General features: G+C 48.4%; 1 protein-coding gene across 2 annotated transcripts in view; it reads left to right on the plus strand.

Annotated features, from left to right (window-relative positions):
* The first annotated feature begins 5,885 nt into the window (after positions 1-5,885).
* Positions 5,886-23,518, plus strand: part of ARID5B (AT-rich interaction domain 5B) — a 115,154-nt gene continuing 97,521 nt past the window's right edge. Inside the window, exons 1-3 of one of the 2 annotated variants that reach the window (XM_066191678.1) lie at positions 5,886-6,019; positions 6,192-6,452; positions 19,378-19,603. In XM_066191678.1, the coding sequence (XP_066047775.1) occupies positions 5,999-6,019; positions 6,192-6,452; positions 19,378-19,603 (508 nt within the window). In that variant the 5' untranslated portion in view covers positions 5,886-5,998. The other variant, XM_066191677.1, reaches the window with a different exon arrangement.

A 23,518-nucleotide genomic window follows, 5' to 3' on the forward strand; every position in this document is an offset into this window, starting at 1 on the left:
GTGCATCCCCTGCATGGGAAGCCCACTTCGTCCTGACTTGCTCCCCAGCAGAATTGACTGCTCCCTCTGAGACAACTGCTTACTGTCCTCTGAGGCCCACCAAATTTCTTTTAAAAAAGGAATTTTCTCAGGAAAAAAAAAAAAAAACCCACAGAAAACCCACGACAGCTCAGACCTGCGAAGTGGAAAGAGGTCAGCTTGTTTACTCAAACTGATTTAAATCTGGCACACTGAGAATAGCAACTTGCTTTGGCCACTGACTTGGGTAAATATGGCCTAGCATTCTTACGGTGACATTTCCAGCCCCAGCTATCCCCATCACGCAGGAATATATACACATAGGTATATTTTCACTAAAAACAGTTGAGGTTAATTATTTGACAGGAGCTGGATGTGAAATGGCTGGTGTGCATTTCCTGTGCGTTGTTCAGAAAGCGAAGCCCATCTGAAGTCCTACCAGGCAACGTCCCCTTCCAAGCTTTATGATTATAAAAGAAATAGTTTGGTCACATTTAGGAACATTTCCAGTGAAGAAATATTTTCCAGGATTTGGTGAGAAGGCAGCTATTTTTAGCAGATAAATTAGCATGTTTTCTGAAGTGATCCACACAGGAAAGGATAGCCAGGGATTGCTTGCTGGACAGTATCAGCATTCCAACTTTGAAATGACAATTCAGCCCTTGTAACATGAGGTGAAATGATCTCCGTGGTCTCGGCTCCCTCTTTCTCCCTCAGCCATCCACGCTATCACCACACGTAACAAGACATAATTTTACATAAGTAGAAGACTGCTCTAAGCCAATGTAGGAGTCGTGCCTGATCGAATATTGCCATTTCAGAGCCACCATCTAATCACATTTTTCAGGCCGCGTGAACAAAATAATGTTGTTATAATTACACGGAGTGTTTGTGTGTATGCGCGCGTGTGTATTATATATGTATAATGACATTAGGATGATAATATAGCTGTTTCTATTAGCTCTGTGGTATTAATAAGGTATGACAGAAAGTTATTTGATACCATTTGAAATCCCACTTGCATTTTCATATTGCTCTCAGATGTAATTCAGGGACTTGATTTTTATGAGTTATGGCTCTGATGTCACTTGTATTTTTGCCCGTAATAGGTCCCACTGGAGCAAAATTCATCAGACTCAATTAACAGCATCTGAAAAGTGTATTTGGTTAGCAACTGATCAGGCAGAAATGGTGTGGGTTCTGTTTTAGCTGACCCATCACTCTGTGCCACTAGATGAAACCAGCTTCGCAGGCAGCAGTTAGCAGCCGCTGCAGCTCAGTTACTGTGAGAGGAGAGCAACTATTTGGGGGGCTGCTCAGCTGCTGGTTCTTCCTGTCCCATGGCTGTACCCCTTGGTATGGGTCTCGGAATACTCTGTAATCATCTGGGCACCCTTTTCCTTTCTGCATGTGCAGGTGGTCTGTCCTTCCACTTACTATTTTTTATAGGTGAATATCTTGATACTCAGTGATGATTATTTTCTTTAAGCAGCCAGGTCTGGGAGCCCTGGGGCAATGGGGTGCTTGTTCCAGGCAAGCTGCTAGCAGTGCTGTGGGGGAATTAAAAACACGATGCCAGGGCAACAAAAAGAAATACAAGGTAAATAAAAATAATTCCAAATGCACATATGAATTGAAGACTGGAGTTGGAAAGCTGATCTCACATAGGGTTTTCTGCTCGGTTTTGTCAGTTAGTGGGGCTGGTGGATGTTTTCAAGGGAAGATAAATGCTCTGACTCCTGGTATTATTAATGCTTTGAGCTGGTGATTTGTACATCTGATCTAAAGGGCTCCCAAAGTGAGAGACTGATCCCAAAACCTGCTGAAGTGAACAGGGCTCATGGCAATTTCACAGGGCTTTGCATCCCATCCCATCCCACGTGCTGAGTTGGGAGCAGGGGCTGGCATCACCCTCACAACCCCTGCTCCTGCTGTGTCTCTGTCTCCCACCCTGAACCCTCCTCATAAAACTCCTCAGTTTTATGGAAGGGAAAAGCTCTGAGAATCAGTAAGTGAACTGCAGCCCCCCAGCCCTGCTGTCTGCCCCCCGGTGCAGGCACAGCCCCATCGCAGCGTGGCTCAGGCTGTGCTCCCTTCCAAGCACAAAGCCGGGCTTCAAGACTCCGATTGTTTCCTGTCTCCCAACATGCCTGACCACAACTATTTTTAATTGTAAGGCATGAAAATAAAGTTATTTAATAAATTAACACTTCAAATGCTTTTTGGTTCAACTTTGGCTGTTTATTAGGACCAGCCTTATTTTGGCTTCTATGCAGTCATTTCTAGCTACCACTCTGTTTGATCCCCATCTTACTTCCTTTGTAATCTACTGATCTTCTGTTGTTGTCATTGCTGTGTTTTATGGTTTTGCATTACTTCATTGACTCAGTATACTGTAGACTGCTTTTCTTTTTTTTTTTTTTTTTCCCCTCTTCACTGAAAATAGCCTTTTATGAGAAGCTTAAGCAAAAGCCTGGAATGTCCAAAGGAAGGCACAGAAAAATTACAACATTTTGCACATTTCTTTTGGCCAGAGAAAGTTACAAAATATTCATATGAAGAAACTTATTCAGTGCCTGCAGGACAAAATCCAACTTTTGATAATATGTGGAATTTCAATTTCTGCTATAAACAGGCTCTATATTTTTTTATTTATTATTTTGAAGTATAAAGAGTTTTCCGGGGGGGAGGGGGAAGGCTCCTATAAAACTGATGTCAGAGCAATGATGAGTATGCAGACCCTCACTGCTGGGAATATGTATTCTTCTGCACTGCCACAGCCTCTGTTGCTATCCCATTCCAAATGCTACCAACATTAGAAACTTAAACTGATGCTGATGGTCCTACCAGGCAGCAGCACCAGATGAAGTGACACCAAGGGCTGGGGGCTGGAGCCATGGGGATAGAGGGTGAACCCTCCTTTTGTTCATGCTGGACCCCTTCTCCAGCCCCATGGACAATGAGCTCCTCTACAGCCCTGCAGGAGCTCAGGACATGGAGCAGTGACCTGGGCCATCCTGCAGAACCCCTGCCTCCCAGCATGCTGCACAGATGGATAATCATCCCTCTGCTGAGAGGACCAAAGCATGCTCTTACCTGGTTCTTCAGCCTCACCACCTTCCTCACAGTGGTTATCACACCATGGCTTGGAGGGATGCTTGGAAGAAGACTGTGGCTGGAGGGACGGATGGGGCTCTGCAACTATCAGAGCTGTGGGTGTTGCTTCATGTGGTGGGAAGGAGCTCAGGGCTGGCACAAAGGCTGCCAGCAGCGCCTGGGTCCAAGCTACTGGGGTAGGAGAAGAGGGATTTGGACATAAATGCAGATGGGAAGTTCTCTTTGCTACTTGATTATATATGGTGGGAAAGGAGCAGCCCTACCCGCCTGAGATAAAGAAAATGAACAAACAAACACAAACCTGTTTGTGCCCAAACTATTGTAACCATCGTTTGAGGACTGTCTTATCTGTGTGAGACTATAACCCCGATTAAACACGCCAAGGTCAGTGAAAACAAAGGTGAATTGCAGAAGAAATGTGTGTCATTCTGGCCAGGAGTTCACTGGGAGTGAAATGGAGCAACACTCCCAGTTTTTAAAGGGATGTGTCGAGGTGTGGGTCTCGCATCACCTCCCACACCTGTCCGGCCCCCAACAAACATTCTCCCTCCCAAGGGACTGAAGTCCCAAGCACAAAGTGACAAGACTTTAGTGGCCAAAGGAGCTGCTATTTGCAGCTCTCCTGAGCTGTCCTGCTGGGTTTGCCCATCCAAGATGTGCTGGTGCTTGGTGAAAGCCCAAGCAGCGGTACCCGCTGCCTTCCTGCCGTCCTCAACAAGCATCCCAGCCTGCCCCCGGGGGTCACAGCGTTCTCACCGCTGTCCGAGCCGGGAGGCCACCGACCGGACAGGCACTCAGAGCATCTCCAAAGGATAAAGGGCAGGAAAGGTGAAACCTCTTACAAACTGTAAGGATTTGGTAATTCCTCCAGAGGAACCAGCAGAAAATCAGCCTGGCTTTGCCGGAAGCACCAAGCATCCCAGCCAGGCTTGGGCGCTGAGGTTGTCAAGGTGAATCCCTCACCTTCATGGCGCCGGTGCAAACCTTGCCCAAATTCCCGCGCCTGCTCCCTTCCCGCTGCCCGGGGCCAGGCGGTGTTCCCGTCACCGAACATCACGGCTTGCAGCGGGCCGGGCCCCTCGGTCCCGGCGGGATTCGTGCACCGACAGCGGCCCGCTGTCCGGCGCCGCCGTCCCTCTGTCCCGCCCCGCCGCCCGCGCCACGGCAGCCCGCCAGGGGGCGCCCCGGCCCGGCGCCGCCGCCCGCACTTGTTGCTGCCCCCCGCGGCACGCGCTGTGTCGTGATGCGGGGGGCGCTGACGTCACCGCTGGCGTCATTATTAACGATTCCATTCATTTATTTATTTATTTGCTCGTTTATTTATTTGCCTATTTAATTATTTATTTGCTTCCGTTTCACGACGCCCCGCCGGGGCGGCTCCGAGCCTGTGCCCGCCCTTGCCCCCGTCCCCCTGGGATCAGGGCCTGCGGAGGGGGCTTGGGAGGGGAACGAGCCAAAAATTGGGAAGAAAAGTGCCACTACTGAGGAAAGCGGGGCGTGACTTGGTCCCCGCGGAGCCACTTTGTAGTGCTCCCTACCCCCTGCCCCGCAGAGCCGGGGTTGGCTGCGCTGGCGCGCATCGATGGAGCCCCCGGGAAAAGGGCGAGAAGGACAGAGCTCCCCCAGCATGACCCGCCCGTCCCTGTCCGGGGGTGGGCGGATGGGGCTCCGCGGGCGCGGGCGGCCGCGCAGCCCGCCGGCCGCAGCAGCATCTACCTGCGGGGATGCAGCTCCCGGAGCCCCGATGGGAACTTTCCGTGCCCGGCGCTGCGGGGCGGCCCTTGCGCCGGTGCGGGACCAAGTGCCAAGCCGGGGGTGCCGGGCCCCTTCCGCCGGCCGGGGGTCCCCGCGGCTGAGGCTCCCGGCGGCGCCCCGAGCTGCCCGCTTCAGGACAGCGGAGGTTGCGCGGGACGCGCAGAGCCGGCGGCTCTCCCCGACGCGGGGCGCCGCCGCGGGGGGCGGGCGGGGCGCAGGTAGGGGGCCGCCCCTCCGCGGGGCGCGCAGCCACCTGTCCGCCGCCCCGCGCCCCTCCGCGCCCGCGGAGCCGCCGCCGGCACGTGCCGCTGCGCGCCCGTGTCCGCGGGCGCGGAGAGAGCGCGCCCATCGCCGCCGGCGCCGCGCTCCCCCTCCCCCCGCGCTGTCTGTTCCGGCCGAGCCGCGTCCCTCCGCGCAGCGCCATGAATATTGATGTGTTTATATAATCGATAACCCACTTTCCATCCCTTCCCGGGGAACAGCGCTAAATAAATTAGGGACGCGCCGCCCGCCCTCCGCGGCCGCCGGGGGGGCGGCAGGGGGGTGCAGCCCCCGCCGTGCGCTCCGCGGCTGCCGGGGGTGGGAGCGGGATCGGGCGGTGGGAGCGGGCGGTCCCGCCGGGCGCGCGCGGACGAGCAGCGCCCCTCGCGCCGCAGGAAATGGTCTTTATATTAGACATATACGGGCAGGTCCTGTCAGATCCGCAGCGCGCCCGCCAGCCCTTTCGGCCCCCCAAAAATCGCCGAGCGCGGACAGCGGCCCCGCCGCCGCCCCGCCGCCTCCGCGCCGCCTCCCCGAGGCCGGCCGCCGCCCCGCGGCATTTTTGCCGGGCCGGGGCGGGCGTCGGGGGCCCGGCCGGCGTCGGGTGGCGCCGGCGGCGGGACGCGGCGGGGCGGCGGCGGGGCGGCGGAGCGGGGGGCGGGCGGCGGGGGGGGGCGTCGCCGCGCGCGGCGGGGCGGGAGGCGGCGGCGGCGGCGGAGCGGCGCGGGGGCGGCGGCGGCGGGGGGCGGCGGGCGGCGGGGCCGGCTTCGCCCTGCCAGGACCTGCCGGGCTCCATTCACGCCAACAAGTTTGGGAGAATGTTGAGTTCAATCGCGCCGGAGCCGCGATGGAGCGCAGCGCACTGCAGGTACCGCGCCGCCCCGCGCCCCCGCCCCGCCCCGCGCCCCCCGCCGCCGCGGAGCCCCCTCCCTCCCTCCCGCGCTCCCCTCCCGCCGCCCTCTTCCTCCTCCTGCCCCTGCGCGGCGCGGCGCGGCGCGGAGCCGGCGCTGATGCCGCTGCCGTGTTGTTGTTCCCCGCAGTGGGTCGGCGCCCCGTGCGGCTCGCACGGCCCCTACGTCTTCTACAGGGCGTTCCGCTTCCAGCGCCGCGGCGGCGGCCGGGCGCGGGTCCTCTCCCTCGGCGACTTCTTCTTCGTGCGGTGCCGCGCGGAGGAGCCCGCCTGCATCGCGGAGCTGCAGCTGCTCTGGGAGGAGCGCACCAGCCGGCAACTTCTCTCCAGCGCCAAACTTTATTTTCTCCCCGAGGACACCCCCCAGGGCAGGACCAGTGACCATGGCGAGGTGGTAAACGCGGCGCCGGCCCCCCCTTCCCCCGCGCCCGTCCCCACCTGCATGCCCGGGCTCGGCTCCCCCCCTCTCCTGGCTGCCCCCACCCGCGTCCCCCTCCCCGCCGTGCGTGGCGGGGCATCGCGGAGGGGCCGCGCCGTCGGGGCGCACCGGTGCGCGCTGACCGGGAACTTGTACGGGCGGGGGGAAGGAGGGAGGGGGTCGGGGTGCGGGGCGGCCCCGGCCCGGCGGGCAGTGGAGTATGTGCGGGGCTCGCCCTGTCCTTCTCCTGCTTCCTTAACAAAAAAAAAAAAAAAAAAAAAAAAAAGAAAAAGAAAAAAAAAAAAAAGAAAAGCCCAAAAAAACCCCACCACACCAAAAAAAATCCAGAACAACAAACCGAACACCCCTCCCCCCCCCCAAACCCACAAACAAAAAAAAAATCCCCCAAAACAAAACACACGGAAAAGCGGGGAAAAAAAAAACACGTTAGGGGATTTCGATATTGTTCGGGGCTTTTTTTAAGTATTCGATATGTTTAAGAGGGCGGAAATTACGAAATGGAGGGAGATCAAACGCTCTCTTGCTGGCAGGGACGTGTTGAATAAAGTGATAAATGACAGGTACGGGAATAATACATTCAAATAACTTGCAGATATGCCTGGGCGTATTTCGGAGCCGCCGCGCTCCCGGCGCAAACGCGCTGCGCGCCGGCACCCTCCGCCGGCGGCCGCGCAGCCCGGGATGGGGCCGCGCAGCCCCGCACCGCCCCGCCCCAGCCCCGAGCCCTCCCGTTATCTGCTTCTCAAATTCATCGCTTCGGTCTTTGGTCTGGGGCGGGAGACGGGTGAGGTGCCCAGGCAGGGGGCTGTGAGGATGGCGAGGGTTCCCGAAAGGGGCTGGAGCCCCGGCGGGAGGGGGACGAGATGTTTTGGGGGAACTTCTGCTGGAGATGCCGAGGGGGTGGGTCCGAGGGGGGGCTGTCCGCAGGGGCTGTTTTCGGAGGCACGCGTGGCTGTAGGTGCCGGCGTAGCCGTGTGCCCGCACACACGCGTACGCAGCCGAAACGCGTTTCAGAGCCGCCTTCGCTCGCTGCCACCTCTTCACTTTAATTTTCTGTGCGTGCCGCTGAGATAAGGGAGCCTTTTCCTAAGAATCAGGGAGATGACAGTGAGCAATGGATGCTCTGAAATTGCCCGTGGTGACTATTTAAAACTGTGCCTCTGCGTGTCTCGTGCGTGTGTAAAATGAAAGATATTTGGAAGGGAGGGGGGGTGGGGAAAGGGGCACAAATCATTTTAATACGCCTTAATGATCAGCTCATGTTACTGTGGTAGGAACATCAGAGGAAATTAATCCTACCATTACGAGTAAAACACTGCTCCGGTACGAGAGTTCTCAGCTGCATGTACCTTCCTAATAATACGCACGATTTTATTTATTTTTACATGCAAACACCGCTAGTAATTAGCCATGTGATTATACTTGTGCATTTCATTGCGGCTTTAACTGATGTCATTCTGCATTATTCAACCATATGAAAACAATTTTCAATTAAGATAATGGCACGCCTTGAAATTATGCAAATGCCGGCCGTATTGTGTAGAATAATTATGACAAATGTAAAGCAGGTAAAAAGTTTCCTAATGCAGTTGTGTTTTACACCCCGGTGATGTCATTTCCCCTCTGGCCTAAGTTAGTCATTCATTAGCAGAGTAGCAGCAACAGCAACAGCTCTGAGTGATACTTCTCTGGCAGGGAGCCTACAGAAACCGGCACTGAGAGCCAGGGCCTAGAGAGGGCAACATAACACTCCCATTAAGAAATGTACTTTGTTTTCACTTACTCCATTAACTTGTTTATAGACGTTGGAATGATTTTTTATGATCGATTTTTAATAGTTTGGAACAATCCGAGCAGTGCTTGGTGATGCGCAGGCAGCAGAGAGACAAAAGGCTGGGTGCTGGCTGGGTGGGGGCAACTGCTCTCGTTGAGGTGCAGGGGCAGCTGTTCCCCCTTGGCACCCCGAGGTCCCAGTCCCTTTGGTAAATGACGTCCGTACTGGTCCCCAGAGGGGCAGCAGGGCCGCCTCCGGGGTCACGGGGCTTCCTAACTCTGGGCTGGGCTCCTTCTGCCGGGGTAGATATGGCTCTCGAGTCAGATGCGGCTTACAGCCATCAGAGGGGACCTAATTTGTGGTGTGGGACTGCTGATGGGATAAAATACCTCATCTTGCGTTCAGGGAGTAGGGAGGGAGGGAGCCAGTGCTTAAGCGTGTGTTGCAGATCTGCGGTGTCCGAGGCAGAGGGTGACAGGGGCGCTCGCTGTCGCTGAAATTGTTGGTGAGGGGAGCAAGGGCTGCGTGGCAGGCTTGTGATCGAGCCCACCAGAGATTTAGGCACAGTCTCCAGCAGCTACCTGCGCTAGCGGCGTGATTAATAGAAGCAGCTGGCTGCCTCTTTTCCATAATAGCAGCACTGACACTATGACAATATTCAGCTAGTGGCTGTGAGGAGGGAGGAGAAGCAAGGAGGGATGTAATGCTTCTGTTACTCAGAAATTTCTGATGGCGTATTTTATCTGATTGCCAAATGTTTGAGCTAATCAGCAATAAGTGTAAATATAAGTCTTTTTATAGCTAGCTGAATTCATCATCCAGATTGAAATATAACCCCGAGTGCTGCTAAAACCGGAGGTTTCCATGCGCTGCCCAGATCCAGGGAAGGTTCAAGCCCAGGTGTGCTTCCACTTCAGTACCCTTCTCTCCACCTAAGGCTCAGCATCCCCATCACCACAGCGGGGAAACTCCCTTTCAGTGCCAGGAGCTGGCCGGAGGTTGTTTCGCAGAGAGTCGCAGTGGATGGTGAATGTGGGATGGGGCTGCTCACATGCAGCAGGTGCGGGTCCTTCTGACCCCGATCTCATTGCATCCCAAGGAGACATGCATGGAGAGGCTGGAGCAGCTCTGGCATCACACTCAGACCAGGAGTCTTGCTCCACAGGAACAGTAGGGACACTTTTGTAAGAGCAACAGGGCCTGCAGGACCACTATGAGGTGAACTTGAAAAGTTTTATGCTACTTCACTGAAAACTTTGTTGCTGCCTTTAGAACACTGTGGCCTGGGCAGGCTGCTTCCCACCTCACCATTAGGCCCAGACACTGCAGCAGGTGCAACACTGGCCGGAGAGCAAGAGCAGCCTTCTCTCTCTTCTCTCCAGGAGGGAAGACGTGATTCTCCTCCATCCCTTCAGGCCCATTGCCAAAACAGAGTCTTTTGCTGAGGAGGTCACCGCCTTGCCTTGATTTTCTCATTCACTCTGGTCTGGTGTCGTCCCCTCTGTCACCTTCTGCATGGGTCGGGAGGACCTCCTTGATGGCAGGTGCCTCACACGGAGGTCAGAACAGGATGCTTTGAGGCCTGTGAAGATCCAGGGGGAGTGCCTTTAAGGGCACCCCATGGTGTGTGAAACAGTTTTGTGGGGTGCCTGTGGAAAGCAGGCCCCCAGCTGTGCTGGCACCCAAGGGTGAGAAGCTGTGTGCTGTCAGAAAGCGCCTGCTCTGTCCCCTCCTGCAGTGCCCTGGTCCTGTGGCATTCAGGGGGCATGAGGTGGGCTCACCCTCCAGCCCACAGGGTCTTGGCCAAACCCACCTCCAGCTCATTTACTTCTCTCTGCTCCAAGGGGTGGTTTGGGGCTGTGGAATGACTGACCTTTGGAAAAGCAGTTGTAGAGCGAAACGCTTGTTAGTGCCTGGTGCTTTCATGTTTTTAAAGGTGTTGGCATTAATTAGACTAGGCTTAAAAATCTATTTCGAAGTTGATACTCATTAAATCCAGGGATGGTATTTGATGTGATGCATAAAATTCCTAAAAAAACCCTAAACAAGCAACTAATTCATTTTGCGTGGTGTGACATTCCCTGCACTGCCCTGCATCGTGGTGAATACTGCTTCCATTGAGGCTGGACTGTCAGTGGGGATCTGCCTTTGCTTCATTCATCAGCAGCAAAGTTTACTACGAACTCATGTTGATTTCATCTCTTCTCCCAAACTGGGGATCTGATGCAATGTTTTTCGCCTTGCAAATAATCCTTACTCATGCAAGTAATTTACATGAGTAAGCGTTGCTCATACAGAGGAGAGGAGAGAGCTAGTTTCCTGTAATTATTTCCCTAGAAGTATTTTGCATTTTCAGACTAATTGGGGGAAAGGAAAAAAAAGAAGTCACTCCATAAATGTGTGTCATTTATAATTGCAGAAGAGATTCTTCCAGAAAGTTAAGGGAGTCAGTGGGTTTTTTCTCTCTTCATTTCAGGATAGATGCTGACAGCATCCCTCGAAAGCCTGGTTCATTTGGTAGGGGCTCTCCACTTGGCAGGGGTCATACCTCAGTGCATAAAGGTAGCACAGGGTAGCCCAGGCACGGTGTCTTATTTCAACAGTGCTTTATTGCCACCCCCCTAGAAAAATGTGCTACTCCCTCGGCACAATAATAGATTTTGGGTTTTTTTACAGACGTAGAAATCTGTTCACTCTTGTTTGAAATGAGAATAGCCCCGTTTTAGTCTTCACGGTGTGTGCCTTATGCTTGTATCTGTCAACACTGGTAACGGCAGCACGTTTCAAACATGCAGATTATGATTATTAAAGGGTGCTTTAAAAATCATGCTAATAGCATCAATCTCCAATGTACACTTGCTCAAATTAATTCAGCTTTGGAAATCAGGCACACTGTAATAGCAGTGTTAGAGAAATGGCATTTGTCATAAAATATCGTGGGTTTGGTAATTGCATATCCACTCTGTGTATTTTTATCTCTCTCGCCACCAGCAGCATATGCTGGCAAAGGAAGGAGAGGGCAATGATATTACTCAGAGGAGCCACATGTTGCTAGCCATTAGCCAGCAATCTGGAATATCTGGTCATTTAAGGCAGATTCCTTAAAAAAAAAACCAAAAAAAACCCCCAAAAATAACCTTTTTATTTTTTTTCCTTTCTTCCTTCCCTCCCTTCTTTCCCTGTGCATTCAGATTGTAAAATACACCCACTGCTTTCCAGAGTTGCTGTTCCCAGTCTGATCAGTGGCACTAAACATTAAACTCTTGTCTTTGGAGAATAATAGGCCTCACATGGTACACCCTCAAGCATGTTGAGATACTGTGCAGGCTGTAAAATAAAAATGTTCTAATTGTGTCTTTTAAATAAGCATAGGAGTGAATTAATTAGACTATATTTTGTCTTTAGTTGCTTAGTTACACAATAGTATTCCTAAGCGCAAGTAAGATAAATTGGCTCTTTTTGTGCTGCTTGTCCCTTAATCATAATTACTGTATTGCTCAGGAGAGTAACGCATACATAGATTTTGCATTTTTAATAATATTCAAACAATATGCGAATGATATAGAAAGTATGTTCTGATTCAAGCTTTCGTATGCTTTTATTTGGGAAGAAGTTCTACTGCTATGGGAGCAATATTTGCATTAGTTGCTCAGAGATGTAGTTCTGGGAAATACATAATTGAAATATTCTTGCAATGCTTGTTCTAGCCCTTTCATTCGCATTCAAAATAACAATGCCTTAAGTCTCCGAACAGTCATCCACTCCTGATTTAAGAGCTTTTTTTCTTTGTGTGTGTGTGTGTGTGTGTGCAGCGTGGGCTCGCACCCCGCGTTAACCCTGCACAGCCTAGGCACTCGCGTGATTCAGAGTGTTGTATCAAGTTGAGCTTTTTATTTGTAGCTAAAATGCAGTCAGAAGGTCAGATGAACATCGGCATTTTATGGCATTAATCCAATGACCTTAATGCTTGGCAGGCGTCCATGTTTCTGTGCGAAGGTGCCAGGGTTATAGATAATAAAAGAGTTTGTTTTCATTTTCTGAATGTTTTAATCTTTCTTTGCAAAGCATAGCCCCAGATTTGGGGGACTTGGGGCTACTCTCAGGGGCCAAAACTTTAATGTCTTACTGGGTTGTTGAACGTTAGCTGCTAATGATGGGCAGATTGATACAGATACTGAACAATGGAAGGTTCTGGCAAGAAACCCCCTAGACATGCTCAGTGGATGTATGTGAAAATTGGCTCCATTGTTCTGCTGTATGAACAGCAAGTAAATTATTTACAGATATTTGCTAATTAAAGCACATATTGTTTTACCAGCACAATAGAACACAATATAACAAAAGACAAAAGAATAAGCTTGCATAATTTAAACCTGCTAATGCCATGTACTCCTTGTTAAGAAAAAATATAATTATGTAATCTATGAAGAAAGCTTCTTGTACTGTAACTGTAGTAGGCAAAATTAGGAATGAATTACTTGTCAACTTGCCTAAACTAAAACAGCTCTTTGAGATCTGTGAGCTATCTGACGGGAAAACATTTTGACTGAAGCCTATTTTCTATTTGGTCAGAACTTCTATCTGCAATGACAGATATAAATTCAATTTGAACCTCTGGCTGGGAGTGGGAGGAGGGAGAAAAATACACCCCAGCCACAAAGGAGGAGGCTCACAGCAGAGCTGTCACGTCTACCTGCTCACAGCCATCCCTCTGTGCGCCCCATCTCCGCCCCACTTCTGGCCCCAATGTTCCAGTACCCCAAAAAGCATCCTACAGAGACATGGTGGCGTTCTGCCCCAGGTCCTTCTGCGTGTCTCGCTTTGGAATTCCTGAGTCATGAGGAAAATGCTGCTTGCTAATACAAGGGAAAGCAAAAACCATAGGACTTCACGTGCTTCAGCCATGTCCTTTATAAGCCACGGTCTTTTCTCTTGGTTTTGGACCCTGGCAGAAGGGATGAACACATCAGTGTGAGTTTCAGACAGCTCTGTTCAGCTGTGCTTAGGCTGGGGAAATACCTGTCACCTGAATTTAACAAGATCATTATAGCCCTTTAAAGTAATTAGGAAAGGATTAACAGATGAAAGGTTTTGCCTTGGCCTCTTTAAAATTCTCTGGTGTGCCAGGTAAATGTCTGATCTATGCATGTTCCCCTTCTCAAGGCTCTCCCTGTAGGTTCATGGGTGGAGAACAGTGGTCTCTGTATGTAGGCACCTCCAGGGAGCAGGTCCAGACCCCAGTGGCCAGTTGTGCTCCACAAATCCTTTGGGACACCTCTGTCTGCCCTGGGCTAGGCCATGCACCAGGGAGATGGCCCCAGATGAGGCACTCTGAGCAGGGTCAGGGCAAAGAAAGCTGCCCCTGCCTGTGCCAAGCTCTGGAGCCTCTTGTGAGGCTTCCGTGTCATTCAGTGATCCCATCTGTGGAACAGGAGAAGCAATTCCCACCTGGCAGAGCTGTGCCCTGGTCGCCAGGTCTGCAGCATCCTTACGAGGGTTCTGCTGGAAGAACTGAGGAGTATACGGCAGGAGAGTCTTTCATGTGCCCTGTAAGGGAGACTGAACAGGGCACATCCCAGAGCCAGGCCTTTTCCACGACACAGCCAGTTTTTTTAGCCAGTTCGTGATCCTGCAGTCTTAAAAACTTTTGTGTATATTCCCAGCTCACCGCTGGCAGCAGGGAGACAGGACATTTTTACTCTAGAGGAAGTCTCTGAGAGCAGGTCAGTCCTGTCCAAATGCTCACTGCCTCTTTAGAGCTGGATATGGTCCCCGAAGGAAGTGCTGCTTTTAGGAGGTGCTTCTGGAGACCTGGGTTCAGGTTCCTGTGTGACTTTGGGTGGGTGGGTCAGGGCTGAACTGAGATGACCTGGTTTCTGCTGCTGTCCCAGAGCCTTGGTAGTATCTGTATGGCAGAGGAGAGCTCTGGACTAAAGACTCTGATCAGGACCTTTTGTTTTGACTGTGCTGTCAAATAAAGCTGATGGTACTTTCCTCAAACATCCAGGTAAATGCCTTCCTATGGGAGAGGTGCTTGTTGGCCACAAGCCCTCTCCTTCCCTTCTGCGTGTCTGTAGCATGACCTCCTGCTCCTCAAAGGGGTCTAGAGCAGGGAACGGGATTCCAGAGTCGAGAACTGCCTCGTTACAGACACACGGTACCGGAAGGTCCTTCTGAATTGCAAAAACCCTGAAATATATGTGGGGTGTAAAACTAGCCCAGAATAAGAGAGGCCTTTATGCCCAAATGAAATAACAGTTCTGTTATCCCTGGTGAATGCAGTCCTTAAGAGTCACACTGTATTTTTTTCTCCCGCGGATGAATGTGTTTTCATCATCAGTGTACTGGGTTGTAAAATACGCATCCCCAGCTATCTACTGTGCTAAAGATTTCACGGAAATGGCTTGAAGATGTTTTCTAATGCAAATCATACTGATCATATGAATGACATGCAGTGTCTCCTGTAATTATCAGCAGGAGTTTTTACAGTACATCTCGATGTTCAGAGACAGCCAAGCAGGTGTTTGACTCGCTCATGCCCTCCAGAATTCCTTAAATGACCTCTGGAAGTACTGGAGTGAAAACAGTCTCAGCCAACGTCAAAATTTTGAGATATCTCAGTTGCTGTAATTCTTTTAAGGCTGCCTCAATGTCTCTAAAATATAAATCTTTCCTAGTTATTGGCAATGAATGAGGAGTTGTGACGTACTGTATGCGGGTGTGCAATCAAGATGTACGACTTCACTGTGCTGCCCTGTGACTCCCTGCCTTGTAAGAGTTAATACTTCTTCTAAAAAATAATTATCTGCTTTAAACTATTATAACTACCTGACCTGTTTCCCTGAATATAAGTATTTCAACCATCTGCTGAGTCAGGCAATATAGCATTCTGTGCTTTCACGAGGCTGTGATGGTTGCTTAGACAACAGTGACATAATATTTAAGCATAATGGCTCTCGAGAAGATGCTGTCCTCTTCTCCCTGGATGACTTCTCTGGGAATGCAAATCCAGTATGCTCTTAAAAAAACAAGAGACGGATGAAAAGGGTTTGTGTCACCATCTTTCTTAACCATCTCCCCATTTTCTACTTGATAGGTGAAAGAATTGTACTTTGCTTAGAAGTCTTGTAAGACACGCTAAAATTACAGGCTGACTAGATAACCATTTTTATAGAAGCAGCTGAAAAGTGTCTCTTTCTATAGGCAGTGCTTATTTCGAGATTTAGATGATATTGTGGCGGAGACCATTGATCCATTGGACCACTGACCAGGTCCACCTGATAAATCTCATTTTGGAGCAGAGTTGAAATCTGTGCTGGTTGTTGTCTTTTCTTGCTGTAGCAGAACAAAATGATAATTAAAGACTTAACCGTGCAATGGAGACCTCATAAACATATCACTTCAGAGCATAGCTAATACATGATGAGTTGATTTTGTATAGATAGAGTTATATATGCACCGTTTGCGACGTGGGTGGTTTTTCATGTTTACACTGAGATATAATTATGAATGACATGAAGGTTATACAGCGGATTTCTTTAATCTTCTAAAGGTTTGTTAGTCATGTGTCACCGTGTACCTGGTTTTTATTTTTTCAACATCTGTGTTACTTTGTCATCTCGTTGAAGGGGTTTCTCTGGCTGTGGCAGTAGATAGTGAGCAGATAGTTTGGTATCAAAGGGGTGCAGGGGCTGCTGTGGCTGGCATAGCTCTGCAGGTCCCAGAGCAGCTTTGGTTGTGATACAGGGCTTAACCAAAAAGGAGAAGGACGCTTTTGTCACCTGCTGCTCAAAAACACCCCCCAAACACCACAGTAGTTTGGGGCCGAGTGCTTGGAAAGGTTGCCTAAGAATGTGTGAAAGCTTGGCAAGGCACATTGGAATTCCAGAGCTGGTGAGATCCTTGCGTGACCTCTCTTTGGGTGGTGTGGCAGAAAGGCAGTTGACCTCCTGTGTCGGCAAGCTGCCGAGATGTGGGGAAGACAGCCCCGCTGGAGCTGCCCGTGGCTCGAGCTCCTCGGAAAGCAGAGCCTGGAGCCACCTGCCATGCCGCGCGGGGTGACGGTGTTTGTACGATGGGGCAGCGGGTGGCAATGCCCCTGGGGATGGAGGCCCACCCTGGTGAGATCCTCATTGACCGAGGAGGCCTGCACTCTGCGCTGCAGCGTTCGAGGAGTATTCGAGGAAAGATGCGGACAATTCCGTGTGAATTGGGTCAAAAGCGGGTGGTGAGGGAAAGGGAGCAGGTCTGTCCAGTCCTGCTGTGTGGCAGGCAGGGCGGCCCAAGGCAGCCTCTGAAACGCTTCAGGTAATTTTTTCCGTTGCCCGCCGAAAAGTGAGCTAGGCCGCGTTTCCCTGGGGCCGCCGTGGTGCTCGCCGGCAGAACGAGGGGAGGACGGGCGGCTGGGGGCCAGCCTGGTCCCCTTAGGGACAGGGATTTGGGGGCCAGCCTGGTCCCCTTAGGGACAGGGATTTGGGGGCCAGCCTGGTCCCCTTAGGGACAGGGATTTGGGGGCCAGCCTGGTCCCCTTAGGGACAGGGATTTGGGGGCCAGCCTGGTCCCCTTAGGAACACAGCTGCTGCAGGAGTGACCAGCTGTCCGTGGGGACAAAGCTGCTGTGGAGGTGGTGGGGTGGCCCTGAGGAGCCATCAGCTGTGGAGGGAGATTTAGGCCGGAGCTCTTGTCCCAGCACGGGGACGGCGTGGCCTCCCGTGTTTTGTATTTGTGCTGGGCTGCTGGCTGGTGCCGTCCTGGGCACCCCTTGGCACTCTGTGGCTGTGTTTGATGTCTTGGTGGCGTTTTGCGGGGGGCTGAGGCGGGGCACAGGGCGGTCTCTTTGCTGTGTCTTTCTTCCCCTGGCCCCTCACCTCAGTGTGGGGCTGCTGCCACGGGAGGCTCACGGCTGCGGTGTGCTTTCCCCAGCTCCCAAAGCTCTGCACTTCCCCCTCCACGGCAGCCTGGGCACTGCACGCCAGTATAGCTTCACCCTTGGTCCAGTAGGGCCCTTATTTTTTTTTATTTTTTTTTTTTTAATTCTTTTTTTTTCCCTTCCCGTGTACACATCACGTGCATGTGTGTGCGAAGGTTTTATTCTCAAAAAACAAGTTTATTCATTGATGATGTAATAGTGATTGTACTTTTCGTTTGGTTAATAAATTGTCTGCTCAGCTTACTTTGTATGCCAGCCAAAATTAGTCATACCAGTTCTTGGAAAGGATATGAAGAAACTAGTAATTGAAATCATAATCATTTGATCGTGAGAGCTATTTGGAAAATAATATTTTAACCAGAAGCATGTCCGATCTCCAAGTCAGGTTTTTTGGTGTTTTTAGGGGTTTTTTTTAACTGCTGCTAAGTAGATTTCTCTGGTATGGAATATTAGAAATTGTGTAGTAGCTGGTCATGGTATTCAGCATCCTAAGAGAGGACTTCATCCAGAAATTGCTGAGACTGTCTGCATGCAGGCTGATATTTATATATATATATGTATTTTTTTTTTCCATCCTGACATTTAATAATCACTATGTAATAGCTATAAAATGCAGAGCAACTACAGCTTTTTTCTTTCAAGTGGATGGTGTAATGAAATTGGGTGAAACCATCCATTGAAATTGTACTTTGTAGTACCCAGTGCTTGTTTACAAAGTATTGACGTTTGTCATAAACAGAGATTTAAAGCATCACTGTTATTGTTTGTTGTTTGGTGGAGGCTCTTATGCTGTGCAGCGATAAAGGAAAAGATTTTATTACAAGCTTGCTTAGCATATAAACACGCTGTTCACTTCTGACCAAATATTTGTTATTGCACTAAATGTAATGAAGGTCCCTGCTTATAAAACAGGTCTGTATTATATAAGGAAGAGTGGAATATCAGATCTGGTTTTTTACTAGAATTTTTTCAGGTTTTGTATTGTGTGCAACTTGTCACAATAAAGCTTTTTTTTTTTTTTCCTTTGAGCAGTATTTTATTTCCTGAGGAATGTGTTCAGTGGACAAAAAACAACACACAGAGAGAATCAATCGTGCTTTTCCCTTTGTTTAATAACTCAAAGAATTTCTCTCCCCTTTGCAAATACTTATGTTCATTTGAGAGAAAAAATTGGATTCTGGTTTATTTATTTCAAGAACCTGTAACCTTATTTAGTGTTAGAAATGTGTGGTGTGCAAGGTGTGGCATACAGCCAGCTCTCATTACAGCATAAACTATTTCTGCTGTTTTTACCAAAAAATGTGGAGAGTATCTTGCTGGATATGTATGTTTGTTTGTTTATTTTTTGAGGCTTTCTTGATCCTTTCCTCACTGGAGTCAGCTGTAAAATATTCTGCTTATTCACCATGACTGAGAGGAGTTGATTGTTTCCTGGAAGGTTAAAATCCACCAATTAGGACTGTTTAATTTGAGTGTATGTTCTGGAGGCTAAACTAAGTTTAAGTGCTCTTCTTAGAATGTATGTTTTAGAAGGGGAAAAAAAATTACAGTTCTGATCTTGAAAAAGGTTTTAAGAAACATGAGAATGTGCAAGTTTCTTTTGGTGGGAAGCACATTTATGTAGTATTTCTTTTGGGATTACATCACAGTTTTATTTAATTTTAAGGACAAAAGTTAAATTCAATATTTGTGTATAAGCCAAGGGAAAATGTACCATAAACACAGGAATTTTTCTGGTGAGTCAGAGTTCCAAGAATCTGAGATTTACTTAGTCCATTTATTTCAGGACTAACTATAACCATTAGTCATCCAGCCATGAATTTTTACATTTGCAGCTAATTGTACCTAAAAAGCAAACTTTCCCTCAAGGCTTTGGGGAATTATACAGAATGTGATTTGGCAACCTGCATTTCAAATGCCTTTTAGGATCATTGCCGTGGTCCTAGAAATTGTCTTTCGATCATGTGTATTTGCTTCAAGTAAACAACTAATATTTCCACTTAGGTGGCAAGAGGAATAAATTAAGTGCGAGCTATTCTGTGATACAGAGAAATTACCCAGCCTGCAGCAAGATAAGCTTTTGCAGGAGTCAGTGCAGGATGATATTACTGGTTTCTCAGTCATTGGGGAGCCCAGAGTGACATGTTGTATTCTCATCTGATCATTTCTTGCAGGATGAAGTTATTGCTGTTTCAGAAAAAGTTACTGTGAAGCTCGAGGACTTGGCAAAATGGGCACAGTCCGATTTCTCCAAGTGGAAGTGTGGTTTCCGGGCTGAGCCGGTCCAGCCCATGGATGGGGGGAAGAATGGGCAAAAAGAGGCCTTGACAAGATACAGACAATCCACACTGAACAGTGGCTTGAACTTCAAAGATATTCTGAAGGAAAAGGCTGACCTTGGTGAGTATCTCCTACTTTCTCTTGTGGGAAGGGGCCTGTGGGAGAGTGCCTTTGGAACAGAGATGAGCCTGATCCTGCCGTGCCATTGCAGATTCCCAAGGTATGTCTGAGCCTGGGGCAGAGGTGTGGCGATGAGATAGATACCTGTGTGGGATGAGTGGTGGTGGTGAGCTCATCTCCAGCTCCTTGCAGACTGGTGTGGGGTGAGACCTGTCTGCATGGCCCCGAGCACTACGGCTCAAACCCTGAAGATGCGCATACAAGTAATTGTCACGGGCTCTCCTTGGGGCTCTGCGGCTGGAGGATCAGGTCAGAGCTGTACACTCTGGGGAGAGGAGGCTGACGGGTCTTCCTGAGGCCTCCTGGGACAGGCAGGGATGAGCAAAGGCCTTTCATTTCTCATCTCCCATCTTCCAGAAGCTCAGAGGTGCTCCTGATGCTTGTCCTGACTCTGTACAGTTGCCTCCATGTCTCGTTCAGTAGGGATGTGTCCCTTCCATGGTGTTTCCTTGTCAGCTTTATGTTGCTGACACATGTTGCTCTGTGAGCACCCCGCTGTTGTCTCCACACATACACCTGTGCTTTCTTCCCATTTGGTTCCAGAAAGGGAGTTTGTAGCTCTGCTGCTTTGGATGTTTGCAGGCAGGTTTGCAGCTGTGGGACTGCTTTGTTGCACAGGCACTCACACCTGTAATACCTGTGGTGGGTTCCCGGGTCCAAGGGAGATGGGTCTCCTGTTGGTAAACATGCCTGTTTGTGGTGTTAGGACCTTGGATGTGTAACAGCTGTCAGAGATGGCACTTTGAAGTGCATACCAGGGACATTTCTCTCTTCTGCCGTATTTTTAATAAATGTTCCATGTTTGAAGAACATCAAGTTTAGGCTATAATGTGTCAAAAGGTAAGAAATTAAAAGCTAAGCATTTGAGGACAAGCTTTTGTATCTATGTGAACAGGAGTGCAGGGCCAAGTTCAGTTTTATGGTGTCGTGACTGGGTTGGCATCAAAGCCAAGTTCCGTGAAGCTGAAGATCTGTCTTGGAAGATTTATCTTCTGCATCTAATTTTTCTGATCTTATCAAATGGTGAAGTGATTTTGTCAATCTCACATTTTACCATTAGCTATGTAGGTTGGAAGATTAAAGTGTAATTGGAAGTTGATCTTATTTTTCATTGCATGTCCAGGAAAAAAATAAGCTACGCAATTCTTTCTCTCTTTGCTTTTTTCCGTGGTTTCTTCTAGTTCATAATTACATGCAGTAATTTTCTCTGCTATTGCCCTGGTATCTTCTTTACGCACTAGATTTATTTGCATTTGTTTGTTGTGTCAGAAGAATCTTAATGTTTTTCAGACAGAACTTTTGTGTGCTAATGTTTTCTTGTTTTTGTTTTCAACAAAGAAAAAAATCCTTGTGGTAAGTTATGAAATTGCTATTATCTACCCTAGGAGCCAGAGAAAATTATCTTTAAGCCCAAAGCTTATAGTTGCATGTTAAGCCTTTCAAAGTAGGGGTTATACTGAAAACGCTCATGGAATGCAAACTAGATGGTATAATTTTGATAACCCCACATTCTGATGTTGCTCATTGTCAGTTGGTGGCTCTGGCTTTATTGTTGGGTTGGCGGTTTTTTCAGTAGAAAAGGGAATTTTGGCGAATGTTTGGTTATGACTGCTTTTGTCTTCATAATGACTGGTTGACAGGAGTGAAACCAAAGGTTCACAAAGACCTATAGCTGACTACATACATTGATATCGACAATTGATCCAGCCTATTAGGAGAATCAGGTTTCCTAAATCTAGTACTGAGGGGATTTTTTTTTTTTTTTTACCATTTGAAAGACCCAAGAATTTAATCCTGTTTTGCTTCCTGGATCTGACACAGAAACTCAGAAGAGTGGTGATCTTTGTGGAGCAGCCCTAGTTGGTCCTGTAGCCAATCCATGAGCTCTAGGGTTTGTCTCATCTATGGTATTTAGCACTGATGAGACAGAGGAGATTTACTTCTCTCATTCTGAGGGGTTGGTCAGGGTTGACATTGCTCTGGGTGTTGGTGTGTCCCCAGCTGGAGGCAAAGGCAGGAGCAAGATGTGCCCTGTCAGAGGCGTTGGAGGAAATTTTTTTCCTGGGCATGCTGGTGTTGTCTCTTCTCTGCTGTCAAATGGCAGCTTTACAGCCTGTTGGGACATGAGATCTTTTCAAATACTCAGTGTCTCACCAACAGAGCAGTTCTCAGAAGATTTATTAGCCATAAGTTCTGCAGCAGGTCTCCAGCACAATAGCATGGGATAGTCTTTCCTCTTAAAATGGGGTTGTATGCTGTAAAAGGGGCACAGTGCACTGTCACGCAAAGGTCCCTCACGTGATACTGGTGTTTAACCCTGGCTGTAGATGAGGAAGTTGCTGAACCTGGTGTTGAAAAGGCCTAGATAAACAACATGATCTCCTGGACCCCTTTTTTCTTATGAAACTGCATGTTTCCATTACAGAAAAATCCCATAAAAGTGAGTAGATCCTGCAGCTTTTCCTACTAGATGTTTTTGGATCAAGCTCTAGAAGGTAATAGGAAATTATATCCCCACCAAAGAGCTCAAAAAAGCTTTACAGAAGCAACAAAATCAGTTTTCACACACTATCCAGGAGTGGTGAGGCTTGAAATAACCCGGATGAAATGAAAACATGGCTGATACAGAACCAGAGAAGTGTCACTGTGCAAACATACTTAATTAAACACGTTGCTGCTGGGAGCAGGGCAGCTTCAAACAACAACCAGGCAAAGTGAGGCCTCATGTGAGCAGTGTACACCCTGTGCCATGTGTTCAGTGGCTCTTGCTTAGCCAAAACTGAGGCAACACCTGGTTAATCCACAACCAGTAGAAACCATGAACGTATAACTGAAAGTCGACCCTAAGTCAAACAAGGTAGTCCTGTCTCCTTTTTTGTTCCCTTTCTTCTCTTTTGTTCTCTTCCCCCTCTTCTTTCCTTTTTTTTTTTTTCTCTTTATTTTCTCTCTTTTCTCTTTGCCTTTCTTTTCTGCAGAAGCTGTTGGGTTTTATTTTTTTTTTCCTGTAAAATGCTGTTGTTTTTATCACTAGTGAATTATGCAGAACTTTTCCTTAGGACTATATTAAATAAAAGATCTCGCAATAGCATTTTTTTGTGTGAGCTTCGAGATTTCAGGCTGAAAAATGATTTTTAAGAATTATTTCTTTCTGCCTGTTGAGATATTTATGTTATACATTCTGTCCCTTTCTACAAATATGTCAATACTGAATGCTAGCAGTTTATGTCTTAAGACTATTTATAGCTTTCTGAATATTTCTTTGAAATGTTGAGGAAAAATAAAGAGTAACAACAATGCAGCATATAAAAATAGAGTTGCTCAGGAATGTATTATTCATAATGAACATGAGAACCTGTTTTTCCAGAAGAATTGGTCTGATAAAATCATTCACTACTAGGCCGCTAGTTATTTATTTTTGTCTTTAGAATTACTTAGGGAATTTTTGTCGGTAATAAATGGACTGGTATACCCTTATTTGGTAAAGCAGTGGGAAGTCACCAAATGAGGAATTATTTCATTTTACAAAATGTTTAACAACTAAGCAATGTAAACACTATCGGTTAAATACGGCAAAGTTGCATATTTGTATTCCTTGGGCTATAGTTCGAAAAGAATTCAAATTATTTTATATAACATTGCTTCTTAGAGACTTCCTTTAAGTGAAGTATGAAAGCTGCAGTGTAAGCTTTATTGGTCTATAAATATGTCATTATAGTTGGACTACATTTATATGCTTTGGATTGTTGTTTAAGCCAAGAAAATATGTCTCTACAGGTTGACTTTTTATTGAAACCCTTTGAGGCATACAACAGAATGTATTTTAGGCCAAGGTTATTAAAACAGCATTTTCATTTT

The sequence above is a fragment of the Chamaea fasciata genome, unplaced genomic scaffold (genome assembly GCF_029207755.1).
Source record: "Chamaea fasciata isolate MVZ Bird 193981 ecotype frontalis unplaced genomic scaffold, bChaFas1.0.hap1 SCAF_9, whole genome shotgun sequence".
In the NCBI taxonomy this organism is placed as follows: domain Eukaryota; kingdom Metazoa; phylum Chordata; class Aves; order Passeriformes; family Sylviidae; genus Chamaea; species Chamaea fasciata.